The sequence below is a fragment of the Pelecanus crispus genome, chromosome 1 (genome assembly GCF_030463565.1).
Source record: "Pelecanus crispus isolate bPelCri1 chromosome 1, bPelCri1.pri, whole genome shotgun sequence".
NCBI classification, from domain to species: domain Eukaryota; kingdom Metazoa; phylum Chordata; class Aves; order Pelecaniformes; family Pelecanidae; genus Pelecanus; species Pelecanus crispus.
In genome coordinates, this window is record NC_134643.1 from 16,939,324 (window position 1) to 16,964,081 (window position 24,758).

The 24,758-nt window shown below is 40.0% G+C and overlaps 1 protein-coding gene across 2 annotated transcripts; it reads left to right on the forward strand.

Moving 5' to 3' along the window:
• The first annotated feature begins 501 nt into the window (after nucleotides 1-501).
• ERGIC2 (ERGIC and golgi 2) lies at nucleotides 502-23,939 on the forward strand. Of its 2 annotated transcripts, none has more exons than XM_075717873.1 (14): nucleotides 502-560; nucleotides 2,912-3,057; nucleotides 5,963-6,071; nucleotides 8,067-8,113; nucleotides 9,315-9,385; nucleotides 10,881-10,921; nucleotides 11,653-11,754; nucleotides 13,280-13,375; nucleotides 15,121-15,176; nucleotides 16,161-16,259; nucleotides 17,488-17,585; nucleotides 21,255-21,417; nucleotides 22,298-22,377; nucleotides 23,177-23,939. In XM_075717873.1, exons 2-14 carry the CDS (start codon nucleotides 2,952-2,954, stop codon nucleotides 23,240-23,242), a joined length of 1,134 nt encoding a protein of 377 aa, XP_075573988.1. In that variant the 5' UTR covers nucleotides 502-560; nucleotides 2,912-2,951; the 3' UTR covers nucleotides 23,243-23,939. The 2 variants fall into 2 exon arrangements, with proteins under 2 accessions (XP_075573988.1, XP_075573993.1); XM_075717878.1 differs by lacking the exon at nucleotides 502-560 and adding an exon at nucleotides 853-888.
• Nucleotides 23,940-24,758: the final 819 nt, after the last annotated feature.

The window sequence follows — 24,758 nt, forward strand, 5'->3', positions numbered from 1 at the left end:
CACCGTGGCGGCGGGGCGGCCCCCCGCGCTGAGGGAACCCGCCGCTCTCCAGGCCCCGGGGCCCTGCCAGGGGGCTCCGCGGAGACGCGGGGCTGCAGCCGGTGGGCGCACGGGCTCTGTAGCGGCCGACGGTTTCGGAGGGCTCGGCTCGGCGCCGCGGCGGGCCCCGGCTCTGCTCTCCAGCGAGGGGCCCCGGGGCTGGCAGCGAGGGGCCCCGCCGCGCCGCGCTCGCCTTAGGGCAGCCGCCGCCCCGCCGGACCGTACGGGCGCGGAGCAAGGCCCCGCTGCGCCCCTGCGGGCAACGGCGCCCCGCTCGCCCCGCCCCGCCGCGGCCCCGGGCGGCGCATGCCCGTGGGGCGGCGAGCATGCGCGTGGGCGGGGCGCCGCCGCTCGCGCTCCCGTCGGCCCGTGCCTCCCGCCGGGCGTCGGTGGCGGAGCCAGCCCGCCCCGGGCCGCCGCGCTGCCATGGTCAGCGGGGCCGGTGCCGAGCAGGGCGTTGCGGCTCCCCTCCCCGCTCCGGCCTCGCCCGCGGCGCTGGGTAACGGCGAGAGAAGCCAGAGGTAGGGGAGGGCGGCGGCGAGGCGGCCGGCGCGGCCTGGCCCGTCCCGTCCCGTCCCGTCCCGTCCCGTCCCGTCCCGCGGCTGCCCGCCTGCGGGCCTGCGCCCGACTCAGCGCGGCGGCGGCCGGGAGCGCCCGCACGGGCGTGTGGGCTCCGAGCTGACGGCCGCCTCCCGGGGCCTCCCTCGGCGCGGGCGGGCGGGCGGCGCCGGGGCCGGGCCCCCGGGAGGGGATCCGGGCGGGGGGCCGCTCCGCGGCGGTGGGGGCGGCTGCTTGTAACGCTTGGCGTCCGAGTTGGCCGAGCAGGCGACCGCTGCCCGAGCCCCTCAGGTGGGTCTGGGTTGCGGGCAGCTTCGAGCGGGCGCTGCGGTCTCGAGTGGCCGTTGCGTTGTGCTTTTTCCTTTTCTTAGCTTGTAATCATAATGTTTTTTTTAGTGGCTGTTGGATTCATGCTATGTTACTTTCGTAGCAACGCCTTCCAAATTTTGTGCTTGGTGTTTCCGAGGTACATACGTTGAGATGGGCAGGGGGAAGGTATCAGATGTCTGTCTCAGTTTGTAATGGAAAATGAGTCAGTATATGTGGGATTAAAGAATGAACACATTGGATACCTCTCGCTAGATTACACAAATCCACATGCTTACTGATGCAGGAGGGTTTAGAAAGTTTCTTGGTAAAGTGCTTTCACATTCTCTGGCTTTATCTTGTACCTCTTTACGGTGTGCTCCTACACACGCGATAGCAGAGGAGACGTGGGGAAAATAAGTTGCTTTCAGTGCTGTCTGCGTAGGATAGCAGGCAACCCCGTCCGGTGTTTCCTCTGTGCTAACAAATGTTACGGCTCCAGTCGTTGTGTCCAAGCAGCTGCTTTGCCACATCTGTGCTCCTAAGTTTTCCAACATTTTCTTATGCTACTGCGAGTGGAGTTGAGATAATTATTTAAAAGACAGTTATGTAGTGTACTAAGGACAGGACCTGGCTTCCCTGATTTTTTTTTTTTTTCTTTTTTTTGATGCTGTATAACTGAAATTCTGTCCCAGCACCCATCTTCTCAGCCCACATTAACTGTGGTTTCTTTGAATCCTCTGGAACACACGCAGTATCATTTTGTTGGTCTCTTCAGGCTGACTTGACTGATGCTCCCATGAAGTGCAGAGTCTGTATGTTCTCACTAAGGTCTGAAGCAAATTTGTGTAGTGAGGAAATTGCAGGCATGGATCGTGATTCTTCACGTGTGAACTTCCATTTCCAGTAAAGCCTATTCCTTTATTATTGCACAGTACGAAGCTTGCTCAGCACCAGGGAGGGGCAGAGCAGGGAATAGCTCTTGAGTAATTTCACTAGGACACGCTGGGGACTTGATGTGCTCTTGAAACGGGGGAGATGAGTTAACAGATTTTTCTACAAGACGATGATGAGGACAGTCTCGCACGTTGGCAGCGTAGGTTAGCTTGCCTGCCTTGGTGTCTTGAAATAGGGGATGATAATATGATGTGTTCTCAGAATACAGTAAATGCCTGATGGTTTTCATAGCTTCATAAATTCTGGGCAAAGTGCAGCATTTCCTCAGAGGGAAAACAGCAATGCCAACTTGTTAAAATGTGCAGCGTATTGGCCTGACGGGGTTGTGAGCGTATTTGCATGATTTGGAAACAGTTTAAGACAGTATTTCCTGGGCAGGCTGCTTCTCTCCCTAGCCTGCTGCTTAATGTATCAACAACTCCAAGCAGAGCAGAGATCATGTCATGGACAAAAAGGATTCTGAAGGATGGAGCTAGGATTTGATATATAATTTGCTTTGGGGGGCATTTTTATAGAGGAAAAAATGCTAATTTTATTATGACCATAAAATTCTACAGCTGTAAAAATGTGAAATGCACTTTTCTTTTTTTTTCCTTTAGAATATAGTATGTGCCCACATTGGCTGAATATAGGAGCCCAGAGCAGTTTGACATCCTCCTGAGTTTATGCAGCCTATTAGATATTCCCTGCTAAGTCAGTGACTTCCATGTATTGTCAGGTCTGTTTAGCAAGCTTACTTCAGGACTGAATTTGGGTTTTTAATTTAAAATTCAATATATCCAATACCTATAAGAATTTAATCGAGGAAGAGATTAGTCTCAGTAATCAAATGGGGAATGTGCTGGATGTGGCTGGAGTGTAAGCAGCAGTGTCCAGGCCAATTTTAACAGTTTTCATGAAGCAAGAGTGACTATCTAGTTGCCTAGCATGTGTTTCTTGAAAATATATTTCTTAGATTTTAATTGCATTATTGTTGCTTTATAATTATAGCCAGTCGGTTTGAGCAATATTGCTTGTGTCTTTTAATCACAACAATTTATTCTCAAATCAGAGGGAATATATGAAGGAGGAAGAGGAGGATTGTGCTGAAGATGAGGCGACTGAATCGGAAGAAGACCTTGAATTTGATGAAAGAATTGGATGCCTTTCCAAAGGTTCCTGAAAGCTATGTGGAGGCTTCAGTGAGCGGAGGCACAGGTAGGCCTTATTGAGACGCTGACATGATTCATGTTGGCTGTTAGCTCAGACTAGCATGCTCTGCCAATAGAAGCTTCAATAGGAGGAAGAGAGGCATCTGTGTTCATTTGAAACTAGCAAAAATTGATTTCTTGATTTCTTTTGTGGACTGACAGAGCTCATCTCCTTCAAGTAAAGACATAGTGTCTTATCCAAATAGATGCATTCATCACTCCTCTCAAGGGAGATTTTTGTGTAAAACTGGTGAGACTCAAACCAATGTAAAGGTTCACTGTAAAAACTTCTAACCAATTACAGCTGGAAGTGTGCTGTGCCAAGGCTGTAATAAAACTTTCTCATTTGTTGTCTCACTAAGCCATTTTCTCTGTGTCAGGTTTCTGGGTGAGACTGTGTCAGCATGAGCCGAAATGCAGGTTGGATTCAGCTCTGTGCTTTCATAAAAGAGGAAAAACATTCTCCAGCGGTGTCTAAGAGATGGTTAAGTTAGCACCAGGATGAAGAGCAGCTTTCTAAAGCTTTTTTGTCTTGAAGGTGTAGTTGATTTAAGAATAAGGAAAGCCCTTTGAAGAACTAAACACTTTATTCCAGGGCATGTGCTTGTACTGTCCTTGTTAGTCACTTGAGCTTCTCTCAAAAGCTGTAGCTGTAAGAATTACCTTTTCTATATGTATCTGAGCAGAAAATTGTGCCTGTAAGTTGGGTTGGGTTAGAGGTAGCCTGATCTGGAAATAGTGACTTCATCTTTTGGACTATGGGAATTGTTTGCAGTTAGATAGGAAACTGCTAGCAGTGAGTTTGAAATGGAGGACAAAATCTCTTTCATGTACGATTATGTCTGAAACTCAGTTGAATAAAAAGTACAAGAAGCAATTGCAATCTACAGATAAGCCTTTGAAGTCATTACGCCGCTGTGTAGAAGTAAGTATCGCAAGGATCTGAATTACTTTGCTATGTTTCCTGAATTGCAATGTTAATAATTAAAGGATTATTGTATATATATCATCTCGAAGAGCTGATTAAATAACTCTTTGTTAACGTTAGTCCCAGTTCCTGAGAAAGCAAGCGAGTTAGTTTTACGTTGTAATTCTTAGAAAAACAATAAATGCTTAAAAATTCCCTTTTTGTAGTATAGCACCATCCTTCATGAGAACTTCACTTTGGTGAAGGGTACCTTAAGGATTTCTCAACACCAGAAGTTACTTTAGCGTTCTTTGTTTTATCCCAGTAACCTTATAAATGACAATATAGGATTGTCTTATTCTATGCCATTATAAAATTTTAATATAGTATTCCCGTTTCATTGAGGATTAAAGTGCCAGGCTTACTTTCTGGTGTAATAGGGATGCAAAACATACCAAGACTCTATTCTCAGACTTTCAGTGTCTTAAAATGCATTGCGAAAGAAGTACCGGTCTCTCAAATGGGCTGGGACTCCAGCTCTGGGGCTGGGAGAGCCTTCAGAAAAGAGGATCTGTCTTTGGAAGTTCTACAATACTTTGTTTTCCTGTTCAGATCCACAAATACCTTTGCTCAGAATTACCCAGAAAGCTCTAATTGTTTCCTCGTGTTTGGATAGACAGTATGGCTCCAGCTTTCCTGTTGCATGGCTGGGGTGGGTCTGGTCTAGTGGGCTCCAAAAGGAAACTGATAGCCAGAATAATTAACTGATGCATGCACCTGCTTTGACGGTGTGCATTGACATGAAGGTTTTCATATGTATGACCATTACATAGCTTCAGCTGAAAGCTAGAACTTGAAATGTTGCTGATCAATGCAACGGTCAATGCTGCAACCAGTGGCTTCTTCTCTGATCGTGTAGGACAGTGCCTTCTGCCTGTCCCTGCTGCCATCTCTGGGCTGTAGACCGCTGTGTAGTGAATTGAAGCCTGTCAACAACAGGCTTGTTTTTTCTTGAGTTGCCCTTCACAGACTCCGTAGAAATACTCCACAGAATGCAGATGGAAAACATACACTGTGTCCATAAGCTGTACAAATCACTACTGTGCTCCATAACTGAAGTTTTTTTCAATTTAATGAAAGCCATGATTTAATAAAAGGGGCATAGCAGGTGCTTCTACACATTCGTTACTATGTTTCTGACTATGTGCAGCAGGATGATCTTCCCTTTGCATTGTACAACTTTGCAAGTGTGATGAACAGGCTGCTTTGGAGACAAATGAGGCACATATACCATTAAAATACACCAATTAGTTTTCTTCCTAAAAATAGTCTAAAATCAGTTCTTCACTTATTTAGCTGTTGGTAGAATGGATAGCTACATGTTGCTTATTACCAGAGGGAGAATTGTTTGAAATATTGGGGTGGGAGTCCTGACTCTGCAGCCTAACACAAGTAATATAATCAGGGCACCTTTTTCTAACTGGACAGTGCGTATAATGCATATTATTTCTCATCTGATAGCTTCTTGCTCTAAAACTAGATATAAAAAAAATTGTTGTAAAAAACTTAGGTTGTAGACAAGTGGAGGCTTGAAGGGACTTCAAGGTGCACCTTCTCCTTCTTTCATGCTTGAATTTAGGATTGAGTTTGCCTAGACCATCCCTGACAGTGATTTGTGGGCATTTTGTTTTATATTGTTGAGGAGGATCTAGCCTGTTCCTAAATCTTCCGTATAGGGATTTCACAAACTCCCCATTATTCTAGTATTTGACTGTACTTAATGTAAAAAGTTCTTTTTGATGCAAAGGTAGCACTTGTTCTTTTCCCCTCCTATGTAAAAGCAAATACTATAGATACAAAAACATTTTTCTAAGAGCATCTTATGGATTTATAAATGAAAGATACCAATATTGTACTGGTAGTGCTCAGATTCTGGAATGTTAGGATTTTCTGAATAATATTTCTGACAATCTAACTATGTCTTTTTTTTCTTTTGACCACTCAGTTTCTCTGATAGCATTTACAACGATAGCTTTCCTGACTATAATGGAGTTCACAGTGTATCGGGACACATGGATGAAATATGAATATGAAGTAGACAAGGATTTTACTAGGTAATTTTTATTAATTATAATTCCTTTTAAAATTTGTCTGCATTTAGGACAGAGTAGATTTAAAATGTTTGTGTGACTTGCAAGCAATTTATGATTGAAATTAAAAATGAAACACTAAAGGGACTTGATTTTTCTTCTGTTGCTTGATTTGGGGTTTTTCTTTTCTGGAATCTGTGAAGAAGAGAAGTTGAGGTTTCTGCAATGAAGAAGTCAAAACAATGTATGCTTGTTGGTGGAGTCCCCTGAGGAATTATTTGCTAGCAATTCAGAGGAGATTGTAATACTCCACATCAGCTATGTAAACCCACCAGATTCACATGATGCTTACTCTAGTTCACACAGTTAGTATATTGCCATTATACTTTGTGCTGCTGGAGGTGAATGTTAAGCACTCAGAACTTTGCATACGTTATCTAGAGATTGCTACTGATCTTGTCTCCAGTTACTGCCTCCAAGATTGGCTGAAGATACGTTTGCTGTTGGTTTCATGTGCTTGTCTGGACTGCATTCACCTTTCTTCCTGAGGTGGTCAGGCACCCATGAGACCATGTGAAGTTAATGGAGATTTTGTGCCCTGAACGCCTTTAAACATCATGTGTCTGAAACAGAAGTAACTTTAAAAGCTGTTTGACTAGTTGCTGTGGTAGCAAGCTAAAGTTACGTATATTGATTGGATGTCTTGTATGTCAGAAATACCAAAGGCTTCTGTAATGAAAAAACAAAAAAATATGAGAAATTTAAGGGAGATGCATCAAAAACTCAAGTTAGAGTAAATCCATTCAGACAGATGGGAGTTTCACATTTAGGTCTTTGCTAAAGTAGTTTATTTCCCTAGTGAAGCTGTCATACAGGAAAGAGAGTCTAGTGGTTAAAGAGTATTATGGGACTTGGGAGACATCCTGCTGCAGATTTTCCAGTTTGATTGTGGGCTTATCGCTCAGCCTGTGTTTCTGTGACAATTTAAACCAATGGAGATTGGTATCACTTTAACTGCTTTTCTCCTGTCTACTGGCTATGTCTGATCCTGAGTTGAGCCAATGTTGAATCCCTTGCTTATGTGATTTTTTTTTTGTGGTCTGGTAAGTTCCCAGAAGAAGCTCCCTGAAAGTGATAGGATTGTGTGACTATAGCGAGGGGATTTATTCGTTATAGTTTGAATGACTTTTGTGAAACTAACATGAAAACCAATAGGAAAAGCCCGGAACATTGGGGAATGTCACACAATCAGACTTTTGGTGTGATGGAGTTTTTTGAGTGTTGGTTTTGGGTTTTTTCCCCTGATGGGGGAGAACTGTGTTCTACCTCCTCTCGTTATGGAAACATTCAGGATAAAGATCTAACATACAAGGCATTTTGCTATTATAATATGGGAGCATTTTTGAGAAGAGCTTTTTCCAGAAGCAGTGCTAGCAAATCCAATGATCGTTATGACATGGCAGCATTTTCTGGGAACTGATTTTAGTAACTTCTCAGCCTAATCCTGAATGTCACTGTGCTGAGGAATTCTGATTAGGATTGGAAATACAGTGGCCTGTCTTAAGGACAAAACAGGAGGAAGGTGCTCAAATATTTACTGTTTTCGATTTGTAACTCCTACATCATCCTGATCCACTTCATCCGATGGAATTTATTGCACTGTTGTGTGAAAAAAAAAATGTGTAAAATATTGAAAACTATATGTTCTTAATAAGAGTCTGACAAACTCTTGGGCCAGCAATAATTGCAAAAAGTCTGTTAGGAGTTTCATAGTAAAATTCAACAGGGAAATGTGATGCTTTTATCTCTTTAAGTTACATGTGGTCATCAGTGCTTTAATAATTAAAAGTCCATCTTGGTTCACCCAAATTTTAAACAGCTTAAGTTTGTATTTATTGGTGTACATTTTGTTATTTCACTGTGTTTCTGCAAGTAATCCGAGAATTTTAGTAATATATCTCTTGATACTTGTACTCAATGTTGCTTACTAGCTTTTTGCCTTTTTTTTTTTCTTTTCAGTAAGTTAAGAATCAATATTGATATCACGGTGGCCATGAGGTGTCAATGTAAGTATTCCATCAGTGAAAGTTTTGAAACACTTTAAAGGCTCTTCAGAGTACGCATTTGCTTGCAGTATAGTTGGGTATTGTTCAAAATATTCTAACAGTGAGATTTCTTCTGATCTTGATGGTATGTAGTGATCTTGATGGCATATGAATCACTGAAAGAATTGGTAGGAGATGTGAAGAAAAGTATTTTTGCCATCTCATTCACATCTTGCAGAACTTTGCTTTGTCTGTGAGCAAAAAAAGGATCTGTTGTTCCAGTCTCGCTCTCTAGCTGGAATAGCTCATTGTGAGACACAACTCAGCAGCAGGAATTTATCACAACTTTAATATTTGCCAAGTTCATAAATAAATAAACCTAGTCTATTGTTTGACAATACTGGAACCATCAGGTAATTCATCCTCCTGATGAACATATGGATGCCTTCCCATTCAAAGGCAATGCTTACTATTCTTTTGACATCATTTAGGTAATGAACCATTATTTGTATGGACTGGTTTTGGTTGTCTTGGACTGAGGAGAGGGAATACTGCTTCTACCAGGAATGCAAGCAAATCTTCAAGACTCGCTTTTTTGGCTAGGTTAAACCTTGCGTTAATTGTATGGTGCATCAGTACCATACAATTTGTGTTTGTCTCAAGTGTTAATTCACAAATCATCCCTTTTTACTCTTCAAATTTATTTTTGTCTTTTTCAGTTATTTTCCAGTTAGCATAAAAAAATTTTGAAAATTCTGATTTTTAATTTTTTTTCCTTTATATTTGAGAAATAAACAAAACTTTATCCTCTGTTTTGACTAGTTTTGCTTTGGATTCAGTGCTTATGAAACAGGACAAAATATTTGTGTAGCAGATCCTAGAAAGCTTGGGTATGTGGTTCATACAACATCTCTGAAGGTGTTATATCAGTGAGAAAATACTGCAAATCTGAAAAGCTTGTTTCTGGTCACTGTGCACCAGTTGATGATACTCTGATATAATAGGTTGAAAAGTAGGATTCTGTGGTTTCCCCCTACTTCCCAGTAATCTGCTGCTTGCCGGGTTTGTTTTTCTTTTGGTTTGGGCTTTGTTAACAAGGAACAGTAATTTATACTGAAAGGTTACTGCTGTACTTTGAAACTTCATTTCAACTTGAACTTTTTTTTTTTTTTTTTATGATCATCTGTATGGCTCTTAGTATTTTTCTCCCTGTTTGAAACAGATGTGGGGGCTGATGTTCTGGATTTAGCAGAAACAATGGTCGCCTCTGCAGATGGGCTAATCTATGAATCCGTAAGTTGATTCTTACCTTTTTAAATAAAAAGGAAATTGTTCTTTCCTTGATGTGGAGCACTACGTGCTTGTATTTTTTTCCCCACAGTTGGGCTGCACAGAACTTCCCCAAGTATTGTCTGATCTCCAAGTGAGGTCTGCAGTGCAGATCCCCAGGAATCTGCTACGGAAAAAGGCTAGCATTGGGATTTCTGCGTGTTCACTCTCTGCAAATACAGCAGATTTGAATACAGCAGGCTCCCAGATCAGTGCCTCTTAACAAACCAGTGATTTCTACAGCTCGTTATTTTCACATGTGCAAATTCTAGGGATAAATGCTGACAGTATTTGATATGGAAGGAAAACTATCAGACCTCTTATAAAAAGAGAATTGATGTAACTGCTTTTTAACTAGAAGAATACTATGATTCTAAAAAGGGGCAGAAAGTCACCATGGTATCCTTATGATACGGAATGGCATTAAAGATCGTAAATTGGGTTAGTATCCTTTTAATTTCTGTATTGTGAACTGAAGCCTCTGGAACTGTAAGCCTGTGCTCTTAAAGTGGTTTTGCTTGCATAATACAATAAGCTTTGAAGTAATTATGCTGTGTGAAAGTAATTTATCACCTGCAGAAAACCTATTAGAGAATGTAACTTTCTGCTGTAATTATTAATTCTCTAATAACTGAACCATACTCCATATTATAACAGTTTTGTCCAAATTGCTGCTCATGTGTGTGAGCAAGAGGAGATGGCTAAATGGAAGGACATGCTCAGGAAGGGGCAGGAGCTTGTTTTTGTTTGTTCTCAGAACATTTCCTCTTTTTGTCTGGGCAGTCATCTCTGCGCTGCCATAGCTGCTGCATGCTAGCAGTTGCCATAATGATTATAATGTTAGGAAGCGGAAACTTCCTGTACTTGATCTCTTTTGGTCATAGCTCTGGGTAGGTTTGAGCATAGATTGCAACTGAATTTACTGTCTGGAGTACATCAGTGTTAACAATACACAGATTTGAATTTGGTGTGCAGATGTTACTGGTGATACTCTTGTGCTGACTGATGACCTTACAGATAAACAATCTGCACCTGGACCCTTGTCTTTCAAAGATTGCTCCTCTGCTTGTTTCATTGCTGTTTGCATCAAAATTATGCATGTCAATTATATCACTTAGAATTAAATTGCCACTCACTGCTTCTTCTAGCCTGTGTTAGTTAAAGGCTAGAAGGGCAGAGACTGCTGACTCAAATTACAAGAGCTTTAGGAAAAGATGCTGAAGTTATAAATGCAAACAAGTGAATAATTCTGGGGGGAAGGGGCAGAAATTTCCATACTTGAACACTAAATGTATTATTTCAAGTGCAGAGTCCTTTCATAAATGCCAGTATGTGGTACCAAGTGTGAAGTTGACTGCAACTCCCCACCCGTTCTCACACCCCAGTTCTCTTCTGGGTTTCATGGATGGGACTTCAGTGCTTCCTGGATGTTTTATTACATGTGTTATTTTTGTTTCAGGTGGTATTTGATCTCAGCCCACAGCAAAAAGAATGGCAAAGGTAAAGCACTGAGATGCATGCCTGTGGTTTGTATTATTTGTACTGGAAATGACTTTGAGGTACACCAGAGTCACATGACAGAACTATGTCTTGGGTCTAACAGCTCCTGTTTGTAATTTAAGAGTGCAAACCTGTGAAAAGATACTAATTTACTTTGCTTTTCTCATGATTTGAGATCTCTGTTATGGAAAAAATTGGCTTTGGAGTTATGTGTGGAATTGGGTCATGCGGTTGCGACCCAAGATTTACGGACTCACTCTTGTTTCCAAACAAATGCTTGGTAGCACAAGTTTTAGTTATGGGTTCAGATGCATAACACAGATGGCTTGCTATCTACATGTCAAAGCTGAACCATAGTAACAAATTGGCATGTTCTTGTGAAAGCAAATGAGTTTGAGTCTTCCATATAACTGAATTGACACACTGTTTATCATATAAACTGGAATAGCTTGGTTATGTGTGTGATAGCTATACTGATATTCTTGTAATAGAACCTGAAGCTTATTTGGGAGTCTGGCTAGTTTTGGTATTTTGGTAACACACTGCTATGAGTACCAGAGCTTTACGCTCTGTATAAAATATCGTTCTCAAAGTTTGTTGTAACACTTCAATACTGGCATGAACCTTGCTAACTTCTTGATTTATACCTGCAACTGAAGCTGATAATTAATTGTGAAGTTATTTTTTGTTTTACTGTTGCATGCTTTCACACTCATCTGTGTAATTTTTAGGATGCTGCAGCTAATTCAGAGTAGGCTGCAGGAAGAACACTCTCTTCAAGATGTGATATTCAAAAGTGCTTTTAAAAGTGCTTCTGCAGCACTGCCACCACGGTAAGAAAAATTGGGATGTTGTGTCCTCATTCCCCTCTCCCCCACTCTATTTAATTAGAGTTCACATTTTATTGTGGTTATGATGCCCCGCCCGTGCCCTGCCCCCCCCCCCAATATAAGGTTGTAGGAAAATAAGACCTTACTGCTTTTTATTGCATTTTAAAATAGTATACTTGATACTTGCTTTGGAGAGCTGTTGTTTTACAAAAACCTCTGGGGTTTCCAACCTGGAGAAGGTTTCCAGGTTTTGTGTGTGTGTTTATACATATATATGTATACATAACACAGACACACAAGTAAATATACACGCACCCCTTTTTAGTCCATTTTATCTGATGCTTCCTTTTTAATGTGAGTTAGTAATGCCAAAGCAATACTAAACAAGAGTCTCTATTTTTTTAATGAAATAATATCTTTCTGTCCAGCAACTTTTAAAAAAAAGTCCTGCTATTAGCTGTGACTTAATACTTCATGGTTTTAAAAGAATCAACCTTTGAATAAAAATGTGGTTTGTTAGTAAATGCCCTGGTCTAAGATGGCACTGTTAAAATTGTGTGGAGAAACCTTGCTGTTTACACTTTATTCCAGCTACCCACAAAATACTGAGAGTTAATGCATAGAAGGCTTGGTCTGCCTGAGTCTAGATTCTAGGTGATTCTTCTTCCCCCCCCCAGGGGAAAATGCTTTCTACATGAGAGCTGAAATTCCTTTCCCCTTGAAAACAAACAAAAAAACCCGACAAAAGCAAGCCATAAATAAAACAAAACAAACACCAGAAGCACTGTATGCACTTTCCATGTTGTAGTCTCCATGTTTGAGGACTACATACATCCTTTCTACCTAAGGCAAGGCTAAAGAGGGCTCCAAAATCTTTTTTCTTATTTAGCTGATGTCTTCAGATTCATTGAGTCCTTCCATGCTTCTATGATACTTGTTAGCGCAGTATTTGAGATGGTATTTATGCTTGAGATGTGTTTAAAAAAAAAAAAAAGTTGGGTTTTTTTTTTTCATCTTCCTCTAAGGAGCAGATTTGGAAATATGTTCTGAATTATGGATATCCCAACAAGTGTGGGAAGAGGAAGGTTTCATAAAAAATAAATGTTGAAAGCTGTTCTTGCTACAGTGTTGTTAACATGACTAATATATTTTGTTATGTTCATTGTAGCATTAAAACTTTCCCAACAAACCACTTTTGGTAGAAATAATTAGAAAAAAAATCCCCAGGGCAGCAAGATATACTTATGGTCTTATGTTTTCTGTTCACATGTTCAGGTATCATAAGTTAGCTTTGTAGGCCAGATCTCTGAATAGAAGTACGAACGAAAGCTTATTGGTTTCATCAGACTGACCTTTATGAGATTCCTTCCCTTTCACCATCCCTGCTATAATTCCAGAAGAATATGATAAGGAGAGGTAGATGATAATGCTATATCTTTATGCTAGGAAAAAGAAATCTAACTGTACTACTCTTATTTCTGTTAGTGAATATTCTCAAGTACTCTTTATGTTGTTTTTGTTTAAACAGGGAAGATAATTCATTACAGTCTCCAGATGCATGCAGAATTCATGGTCATCTCTATGTCAATAAAGTGGCAGGGAACTTTCACATAACTGTGGGCAAGTATGTTCTGTTCAATTCCTGAAAATAAAAAAAAAAGAATTGACTTCGACATTAGATATAGTGCATGCATGTATGTGTGTGTGTGCTTTTACACTTTTGCATTAATGACTGGTTTTTATTAACCTTCCCATACACGTTTGGTGTTATTTTCCATGTGGTATCTTTTCTTGCACAGTTAAAAACAAATTTCTTCATAAGTTACTAAAACAATGCAGTGTAGTGCATTGTTGCATGCAGTGTAGTGGTTATGAATTCCAGTGTCTTACAGGATGAAAACTCTTGAAAAGAGGTCTTCTGTAAGTGTATGACATGGAGTGGACTGCTTGTACTTGCCTCCATTCTTTGGGCCTGTCCAAACTTTTCCTTTCTGTGAGTACACAGCTCACTAACATGGATGAAGTGTAGATACGTGCCATTTCAGTGCTGAGGTAAAATAGTTACAGAACCATAGTTAGGGAGCTAAATGCCAGTTCATCTTGATTTGAGGAGAGACTTTCTGATATGCTTTGGCAGTGGTATTAACTGTGTACAAACTTGTGTTAACTTTTCTCTGTGCTCTGCAGCTCTGCTGTCCTCACTTGTCTCTCTGCCACCTCTGTCACCAGAGATCTTGGCATGCAACCTGTACTCTAATTTATCCGCATGTAATTCCAGCTGCTGTCTTTGTGTGGACATTTCTCCAAATGTCACTTCTGTCTGGTCTTGTACCACCTCTCTGATTTGTCCCTAGGTGTCCAACTTCTTAAGCCCTTTTCAGAGCTGATCATTTCAGCATTTCATCTGTACTGCCATCACTTCTCTCTTCCTGTCTCTAGTTCTGCGACCCTGAATAATCTGTTGCTTTCCTTTGCTTCCTTTTGCTCATCATTACATTTGTACTTCTGCTAAGTTGCTCTTTCTCTTCTTGTAGGTTTTTTTTAATGGCTTTTCTCACTGGCCGCCTTCGTACCTTATTGCCTGGTTATTTATTGTAGTCCTATCTTTACTGATCTTGTTGTCTTTCTCCACCTTCTGTTTGTCCAAAACTTACGTGCATTTAGTAATGATTTAACTTAAGCTAAGTAGGGAAAGTTTCCTGCATTATTGGCTGGATTGGTAGGTGACAATACCCCACACTGGTGAAGTGTGGCTGAGAGACTGTTTTACTTTCCAGAGAGAGTTGCACATTTTTCCCCCCTCTTCGTGCTGTTACTGGTCTTTGCATTGCACTTTCTTTGCAGGTCTACAAACAAGTGTCCAGACCTGAAGTTAACTTGCTTAGTCAGGGAGCAAATACAGAGCATCGTTAACTTGCTTAGTCATAGAACAAGTACGGTAAAGTTTTCATTAGTCGCTTGAGCAGTTCTGCAGGTAGGGCTTGGTGGCTCTTCTAGTAGCCTAGTGACTTGATGTGTTTTTCACATTTCTGAAAATGCAAGACACTAATTTTGTGTAAAAGGGTTTTCAATGTTCCTGTACCTTGTCATTCAGGCTGTTTGTACTTGGCAGTAAGAAAACGTCATTTCTTTTTTATATAGATACACATCATTTTTATATATATAATATATATGTTTTACAAACTTTTAGATATATGTTTAAATATATATATGTGTTGTAAATATGCACATATTTTTTATATATATAAAGTATTTATTGAAATAGAGGGGGAGAGGTAATTTTTCTACATAGTCCTGTTTAGGAAAACTGTGTCTTTTGTGTGGATTCATCAAACTAATTTTTCACAAAACATATCTTGCTTTCTTTAGGGCAATACCGCACCCTCGAGGCCATGCACACTTGGCAGCCCTCGTAAGCCACGACTGTAAGTTCTTTCTGTTATCTCCATACAAACAAGTATCGTTTAGTTCAGACTGCTGTCTCCTAATTCATAGTTAACATAGGTTGCTGTTGTAAAGATGTTCTAGCTGGACAATTGCATTGTAGAAGAAAGTAAAGAATATTCTTTGCAATGGTACGACTCAGTAGTGACTTTCATACATTTAACACTATTAGTATTATCTTTAGGTTGCTTCTACAGTAATGATAACAGAGGAATCTCAGATATATTTTGTTGTAACACAGATACCATACGAAATTCCTGTATTTCAGTCCAAACTACCTATATCCCTGCAAAATCTGTTTTTATAAGGTTAAAAATTTCTGACCTTTGTCCTTAGAAACTTCATTTTTAGGTTTTGAGTCTAGATACTAAATGTGTGTTGCTGCCGTACTTAATGTGAGGCAAGGGTGACTTACTGTGAAAAATGAATTTGGTGTTGGTTAAACCTCCAAATGTCTGCATGTGAATTTATGTCAACATAAGCGTATAATATTACAGAGCTTAAATACCTTTGCAAAGCCAGGCAATGGAGTAGCTTGGTAGTTGCCTTATGCTTCTTCTGTACATTTAATTTATGAAATGTTAGTCTTTTTAATACCATTACATACAGGAACCTGAACTGTAGAATAACTTCAGTATTTGACCAATGAGAAATATCCTCTCATGAAATTCTAACTCTCTTCAGCTCCAGGGTTGATTCAGATAGAGTTAGTTGTTTTAGAAGTTCTTTTCTAGAGAAATTGAATTTCTTTGTTAAATATTTTGGATTTGAGTTTTGTTTGAAACATGTATGTAGATGTATTGATATAGTCACCAGCACAAATCCAATGAAATGCACACCAGTGTTTGAAATACTCTAACTAATGCATTTTCCAGTGTGAGAATTTGGTGCGTCTTTTTCTCTGAGAAGAGTACAGAATCTCAAAGTTGAAAAATGTTGCTTCATTCCTCTGTGTTGTCTTTCAGCCTATAACTTCTCCCACAGAATAGATCATTTGTCATTTGGAGAGCTTATTCCAGGAATTATTAATCCTTTGGATGGAACAGAAAAAATAGCATCAGATCGTAAGTGTTGTGTGTTTTTAAAAAAAAGCATCTTGTTTTCTATATTTTTTCCAATAATTGCATTTAAAATATTATTATGTTTCATGAATGTTGTGATTTACAAACAGCGCGTCCTGCTAAATTTGGTAGCAAGCAATGCACTGTTCAGTTACCTGCATGGCATCTTAAATGGACGATTTCTTTTTAATATCAGTATGACTGTACTTTGCTGTTTAACTGAAGTTGATTTGCAGTTTCTTCCAGATTTGTGTTTTGTTGAAGTTACAGTATGTCTGAACATATTGCAGAGAATTTTGCAGCAGTGTGCTACAGTGGAGATTCATAGATCTGATTGTTGTCATAACAGGGAAAAATAAGTCTGATTTGGTTTTAAAAAAAAAATAGCATCAGGAGTCTTGGACTCTATTCCTGTATTTGGTTGGTCATTTCCATGGTGTATTCTGTGAGGCTACTACAGGAAGGGTTTGTGTATCACTTTGTTTCCTCATGTATAAATGAAGGAGTACAGTAACCTACTTTACAGAGCTATCTACGCCTCATCCTCTGACTTGTGTTCCCCATGAGAGTGATCCCCAGAATCTTTTAAAGCTGCTCTTGTCTCACAGTCAGTCCTTCCATTGGGTGTTCAAGCCAGAATGGTTTAGGGTAGTTGAAACAAATTGTTTCAGTCTATCAGTGTTTGTTCTCTTAGGGAATTTGATGAAGACAGAGCAATTACAAATACGTAAGCATGCTGATAGCTCTAGAAGAATTCTCTAGAAGTCTGTGTAATCAAGAGAAAAACTGTAACCAGTTTAGAAGGGCTTCCAGCATCATACAGACAATTGAATGGCTAAAATCTACTCAAACCACTGTCAAGATGTATGGATCATGCAAAATGTGACTGTGTGAAACTTGTTCAGTTCTAGTGTCCTGGAAAACACTATCTGTGCATTTCATTTGAAGCTTTGAGCAGCCTGACCTTAACGAATCTTTTCATTACATGGGTAAAATGTAAATTTGTCTGAGTACAAATGTGACATAGGCCTTGCCCATGGAAGCTAACTTTGTTCATGCAGATGGTGCTGAGGTAGTCTTGACAGTGCTGGGACTCCTTGAAGAATGTCCCTAGTGTAAATAGCTTAGCTGATTAACTATTTTAAATATTATTTGCTTGATTTATTTGTTAATGTCTTGGATGGTCTTTGACTCTGTACTTAATTCAACAGTGAGATTTGTTTTCCTCTAGACAACCAGATGTTCCAATATTTTATCACAGTTGTGCCAACCAAACTCCATACGTATAAAATTTCAGCAGAAACTCATCAGTTTTCAGTGACAGAAAGGGTAAGTAAGCAAGCCATGCAGAGAAAAATGTAACGGTGATTGTTCTTAACAAAAGCTCAAATGTGAAAATGGAGACTTAGTTGTACCATGGTTTTGATAACTCCTCTAGCGTGAAGAGACTCTTTGTAGAATGTTCCAGTGCACTAGATTTATCTGTAAATAATGTAATACTGATGGTAAAATATATATGCTTGGTGACACATGCTAACCTCTTGCGTTAGTGTTTTGCACCCGTAGATCTGGAGTCTGATATTAGAATTAATGATAGATATCCAGTCATTTCCACTTCACTAAATGCTAATGGTGGTGGTGGTGAAATCCTGTAAGTTTTAGGTCTGTAATCTTGTGTGTAGCTTTACAAATATTTAATCCACCTTCAGCTTTTTACCCATGTGGGAAGCAAACCAAAAAACACAGCTCACTTGAATGTCATGAACTTGGTTGCGGAGTGTTAGAAATGGAAATGAAGGTAGTTTGTATGAAAAGCTTTGTATGAAAAAAAGAAAAAAATTACACAGAAAGCATCTCTGTCTCTCAGTTGTCTGTTTAACCTTTGTTGAACCACCAGCTACAGTTGTTCTCCAGACTAGAGAGCTTCCACTTCTGGGCTTGGGGAGGCTTTTAATTCAGAATCCACAGAGAAAGTAGTTATTGCAGCATAGTACGTGGGCAAATCATAAGGTACTAATGTTAAAGACTGCTGTAAATAAGAAAAAGGCCTTATGTGTACCAGTTGCGTGTATCAATTCCAGACACTGAACTCTGTTTTGATCCTTTATTCAAAAGCCAAACAAAAAAATCTTTGTGAAAAGTTTAATTAAAAACAACAGATAAAGCGAGAGGTGAGAAGGAAGCCTTGGGTTGAAAGGAAATGCAGAGATTAGGATGGCAGTTCACTGTAATACAGTTTGTGGTGTTCTCCAAGGGAGAAAAATCTTTATTTCCTCACAATTCCGTGCTGTGCTTCTGAAAAATACATAGCTAGGGGAAGTAGGGTAGAGGTGATGTCTTGGGGTTCAACTTGGGACATGCAGACTGCTGAAGGGAAAGGTTTGCTCTAAAACTGGTGAAAGCTGGAGTAAAGAGGGGAATGAAGAGGAATTTCATAATGCAATATACTCCCATCTCCTGCTGGTCTAGCAATCTGCTTGATGTTTTCTCTGCACAATCTCTGCAACAACTAAGGCACTCCTTAAACTTCTGGACATCAGTCAACTGCTTATCTTACTCCTTATTGCATTTTTTCATCTTGTATTAAATTTTTCTCTCCTTCTGCTGTAAAGATGGTTTCTGTTAATTAACTGTGCAATCTTAGCACTTTAATTTTTTTGTGGGGATGTATCTTTTTATGAAAGTTGCAACACAGTCACAGGCTGCTTAGGAAAAAAGCTTGTGAATAGTGGAGGTAAAGTGGCATTACATACTTGCTTGCTCTTGCTGTCTCTAGGTAGCCCTGTTGCCTGTAAAGCTTGTTTGTGTTTATCTTTGGAAACCAAATACCCCTAGCAGGTGAGCTGGGAAAGGCTATTAAGAACAGCTAACACTGAACAACTTAGTGCATTTATTTTATAAGAGTAGGCACATATGCAGACCTGGAAAAAGGTGGTCAGCTAGCCATGGCTAAAACTTGTATACATTGAGGTTTAATTGCCAGTGGTGAACAGACTGGGAAGCAGAGTTTGAAAGGTGTGGGCAGAATCGTCTCCGCTGTTCTTGATGTTTGAGATATGTGTTTGTCTGTGTCAAAAAGATTTAATTCTACAAGGCTTTGCTGAGGTATCTGATGCAGGGCCAGTTATTTTCACTAGGTTTTAGCAACCAACAGTTAAATCTTCTGCAGCAGTAGAAGCTAGAAGCAGAACAAAATGGTTTGCAGAAAAAGAATTATGTATCTTTTGACGGTGGATTTTTAGGTGTTCTGTTTAACTTTGTATTCTTTTTTCACCATTTGACCTCAAAAGACCGATAAGGCTTAAGGAAATAATAGAGAAAATAATTTTTTTTTTTTTTTTTTTTTTTTTTTTTTTTGTCCCTTGCCAATGGCAAGGTTCTGTTTAACTACCTTCAGTCTTCTCTTCCTTCTTAGTATGCCTGGTCATCCATCCTCTAGTGCTGAAGGTTTGTATGCTTTTGAAATATAAAAAGCATTCTGTACTGTTTTGGGGTTGAGGTGTTTTTTTGGGTTTTTTTTAACCATTGCAAAGTTTCTGTGACCTGTTATGACAACTGGTACATTATTTTGGCATCCTTTTTACTTTGGTTTGGTAGCAAAAGAAACAATATGGTTTATGTCAACGTTAGCTGACTGGAGAAGTTGCCTAGCTTGTATTTTTCCAAAGTGGTATTCTTTTTATTTTGTACTGTATTCTGGTTTTTGAGCACAGGCTGTTACGCCTACAGGTGAAATGGAGCTGTGATATATTGCTTTTCTGTTCAGTCTTGCTTGTCTGTCTTCTCTGCTATTGTTAGCCTAGACATGGCTGAGTTTGTCTTCAGTCAGTTATGTTCTTTTCTGCTGCCCTTGTATATTTTCAGCTAGACTTACCTGGCAGTGCATTTATCACTGCCTTTCACTAACAATAAAATGATACCAAACTTTTGAAAGGAACTTAAGATTGTGTTGAGGTTTTTTCTCTTGAAACCTTTTTTTAAAAGTAGAGATTTATAGCAGCCACACTCTCCTCTTTTGGGGGTCTTTTGGTTTAAGAATTTGGGCAAATGAGAAGAAACTGTAGAAGTTCTTGGATTAGGACTGAGGCATCTGATCTGTTTAGAGTAGTCATGGCAAGTTAGTTGTTATTTTTATTGGGATGTATTTCTTGCTGTGTGACTGTTGTCTGAAATGACCTGACTGATAGAAATTTTGAAAAGAGGCTTGATACTGGTATTCAGTTTTTAGACCCCAGAAATTTTGAAGTTTTGTTCTTTTTTCTTTCTTTTTTTTTCCCCATCAAAGTAATGGATTATGGCATATATGTAAGTATGCACTGAGGAAAAAAAAATGGCATTGGTCTAATTTAATTAAGCTTCTGAATTTCCATTATGGTATACTCTAGTTTAGGGTCTTCCCTGATACTTTTAAGAACCAGCAATTAAATCCTCTGTGGCATGTAAATCTAGAGATATGCCCCAAGGAAGGAGGATGAAGCCTAATGAGTCTTAGATGCAGTATGTAGATTTATATACACCCTCTGGGAAAACTGCCATAGCTAAGGCTGTTCAACAACTTAAATGTCTCCTGAAGGTCTCATCCTGATTTAAGTGATTAATAGTAGCGCATAAAGTAGGAAGAGTTGGGGCACTGTATCACTCACTTGAGTTCATGGGCTAGACCAAGGCTGTGGCACTTATCCTCATAGGTACCAAAAGCAGCCTAGTTATAAACATCCTTTTTTAGAGGACCATGTAAGCAAATCTTGAGAGGATAGTACTAGAGCCTGATAGTGAACATTGATACGCAGCACAGAAGACTAGTGACCAGGAAAGTAGATGGTTATTTAATGATGTTTGACTTTTAGAAGGTACTGGCTAAAGTTATCTTGATGTTCCCTGGTCTTAACGTTGATTGCTAACTCTGATTATATAGCTCTTTGTCATCACATCTATTAAGATTGTTTTCCTTGTGACTAATAAGAAGTGACTAACTTGTGTTTCTCTCTCTTCTTTCAGGAAAGAGTAATTAACCATGCAGCTGGCAGCCATGGGGTGTCAGGAATATTCATGAAATACGATATCAGTTCACTTATGGTGACAGTGACAGAAGAACACATGCCTTTTTGGCAGTTCTTAGTGAGGCTCTGTGGCATTATTGGGGGAATTTTTTCAACTACAGGTAACTTATCAGTCCTTTCCCTCTTAAGTTCTACCAGAACTTTTTTTTGGTCACGGTGGTTATGTTATGAACGAATTACAGGGTAGTCCTGAACCTCTAGCAGGTTTAAGATGAAGTGCCCATTTGTGTGCACTGAAATGTATAACGAAAACTACAGATTTTTGCTGTCCCGGCATGCCGTTTCTGCTGTTCTGAGGGCCTGTTGTTTCCTTTTTGGTAACTATAGCATAGTTTATTTACTTCTGGAAGAGCAAGGAGACCTATATATCTCTCTCTATCTATATATATATCCATGTACACTCACACTGACTTCTGATATTCTGTGTGTTTCCTATAGTTGGGATCCAGTGCTAAATCAGTGCCAAAAGTTGAGATAAAATTTCCATCTGAAGTAATTGGGAGGATTTTCCTTGTGTAATTTGTCAATGTACTGCAAGGTTTGCTCCTTCAAAGAAAATAAATGAAGTTGAAAAGACACGATTCACTTATTAGTCAAGACATAATAGGGTATCTTGATTACAAGTTATTTCCTTTCTTGGCTTTCACTTGAAGAGAGCCTAGTAAAGAGATCTTGAACTAAGAGCTCTCTTTCAAAGTAGATATTTCTGTCCCACAGAATGTATTTTCACCCATGAAAGCTGGGCAGAGGGAGTTACATTTGCTTGGATAGCTTTGGTTTTGCTTTTAGTGATGCATTTCAGAATATTAGAATTCCCCCTGCCCTTGGTGTTTCCTTTTTTATGTTGATTTCTCAGTGTTTCACATACCGGTTTACTGCACTGTATCCTATTTAAGTATTGTGTAGAGTTTTGTTGCAATATTTCTGTAAATACTACAGTTTTATTACTTCTGACAATTTAAATCTTGTTTGACATTGCAGGAATTTTACATGGTTTTGGAAGATTTGTAGCAGAAGTTATTTTTTGCCGTTTCAGACTGGGCTCTTACAGATCCACATCGGTAAGAAAAACTTGTCTCTAAGTATTAAGTGGTACAGCTACCTGCGGATGGATGATAAGGACAACTTTGAGACTCGATCCCAGCAGAATTTAAGCAGCTTGCAATAAACTCTCACCTTGAAAACCCTCCCCTTGAGATACATATGAGCAGAGATTCAACAGCTTTTAAAAATAGTTGGAAAACCTAACACCTAAGGAAGCAAGGTGTTTTCTAAGAAGCCGAATTAATGAAACCGAGTCTCTTAGAGATTTGTCTGCTACATTCTTTCTATTATCCTTACTATATTCTTTTTATTTTCATATTGCTACAAAAATTACATGTTTTCTCAGGCCTCATCAGTCTCCCTCATGTGCTCTTCTGCTTGGCTTGCTGACCGAAGAAGCAGCACTGCGTGCTGCAGGGGTTCAGAGCTGCTGCCGATGAGCCTGCAGGCTACTGCCAAGCAGTGTGAAAGAGCTGAGCAGTCTTTACCTTTCCCTTCATTGGGCTTGAATAGGATTGCTCCTCTAGCAACTACTTGATTTTTATTTTACTTTTTATTTTTCCCATTTAAGCCTGTAGGCAGCCTTTAAGACTACTGCCTTTCTCTCAAATTTGGTTGAAATTTGCCAGCTGGCAAGGTTATGTGAGTCGGGGAGAGGAGGGAAGGCAAGCAGATTTGTGTGATTTTTGTTTGGGAGACCAGGCAAAAAGCGCACAAGAAATGCACAAGAATAAAGAAGTATGTGGTTTGGGGGGAGGGAGGGGAGATTTTGTTTCTGGACAAGCCATTAATAACACTTTGGTTTTGTTTCACTAGGTCACACTTCCTGATGGCCACACAAGCAACCACTTACCTCTAATTACAGACAATAGTACACATTAGCCTCCTGAGAAAACTTTCTTTCTTCCTGCCTGATACAGAAGACTTTTTTTTTTTTTTTATAATAAAGGAAACATTGTGCAATATTCTGAGACAGTGCTGATGGGCAGCAAAAAATGAAGCCTTTTAAAAACAAACAAACAAAACAGTTTGTGTAATTTTTTGTCTTTCTAAGTGCACATGGAGTCATAGGAGGTTGTGAGACCAGTGAGGTGGACCATCTTCTGGAGATTAAAGGAGTGTTGCTGCCAATACAGTATTCATGGTCGAGCTGAACATCTCTGTGATGACTGCCATTGACCGCTGAAGCATCTTAGTGATCTTGGTTCTGTGCCTGGGAAGGCTAGCGGACTCCAAGGAGAAAAGAGTACAAGTGGGACGTGTGGAAGGGCCAGGCAGCAGGCAAAGAGGGACAGTAATAGAGCTGGGGTTTCTCTTAGGTGTACAAACTGGGGTTTGGGTTTTCTTGTTCTTTCGTAATGGTGGGGCTGGGGGCTAAGATGCTATTCGTACAGGTAGGGAGCAATCCTAGAAAATCCGGAAGAAGAGGGAGACGAGAGAGAACTCGGGGAGTAAGGTGGAGCCCAAGCCATAATGTTGGTCATAGCCACTGCTTTCTGTAGTCCCACTGTTCCTTAGTGGAAGAAGTGTAACACGGAGCAGAGCAGTTCCTCTACATTTGCACACAGCCGCTTCGCCAGCAGTGAGAGTGTCGCTTCTGGTGTTGATGTGAGAGTGCCCAAGGACTCTGAGAGTGGGCTCCAGCGTGCACAGTTTTTTGACTTGGAATAAGAAGCCTTCTAAATGAGGCATTTGACTGTAGTTTTGATAAAAGGCAAGAGTCCCTAGCAAAAGATCGGGAAATCTTTGTACACCTCTTTCTTGGTAAAGAAATTGCATTGATGGGACTTTTCGTTGTACCCCTGCTGCTGGTGTGTAAGCCATGGTATGTAAATCCTGGAGATGGGAAGGAAAGAGAGCACGAAGCTGCTTTGCTTTGGTTCAGCTCAGTACTACAGAAATGTGGAATTTGGGGCAGTTGGGAGGTCTGCTAGCCCGGGCAGAGAGTGGTGGAGTTGGTAGTAGGTGACTTCAGGGAATCTGAATCATTTTGCTGCAGACAGATGAGGAGAAGGGATCTGCAGAATTAATCCTTGCTGTTCATGAAGGTTTTTGTAAAATAAATGAAGAGAGCAATATCAGTTTTATATTGTAAATATGCTACTGAGAATGAATGTTACTAATGCAGACGGTGCTTTCAGAAACTAAACATCCTCTTACTGCTCAACTACTGCCATACACCTGGGGTTAAACAGTTATTCCACCAGGGTGAAAAATTAATAATATGACTCCTTCTCAGCAAGACTGATTTAGTAATATATTAGGAGGTGATGCTGACCCTGGCCTTACTCACCATGGAATGAATATTATAACTGAGAGGACTAATTGTGGAAAAATAAAAATCTCTGTGGCATTGTCAGATTTTGCTGACTTCTGTTAATGTACTTTACAGGACGCT

Bases quoted from the DNA above. Each gene is read 5' to 3' on its own strand.
- ERGIC2 (XM_075717873.1), top strand. From the start codon at position 2,952: ATGAGGCGACTGAATCGGAAGAAGACCTTGAATTTGATGAAAGAATTG. The intron at 13,376-15,120 runs GTATGTTCTGTT...TGCTTTCTTTAG, and splicing joins TTTCACATAACTGTGGGCAA to GGCAATACCGCACCCTCGAG. The intron at 22,378-23,176 runs GTAAGAAAAACT...TTGTTTCACTAG, and splicing joins GCTCTTACAGATCCACATCG to GTCACACTTCCTGATGGCCA.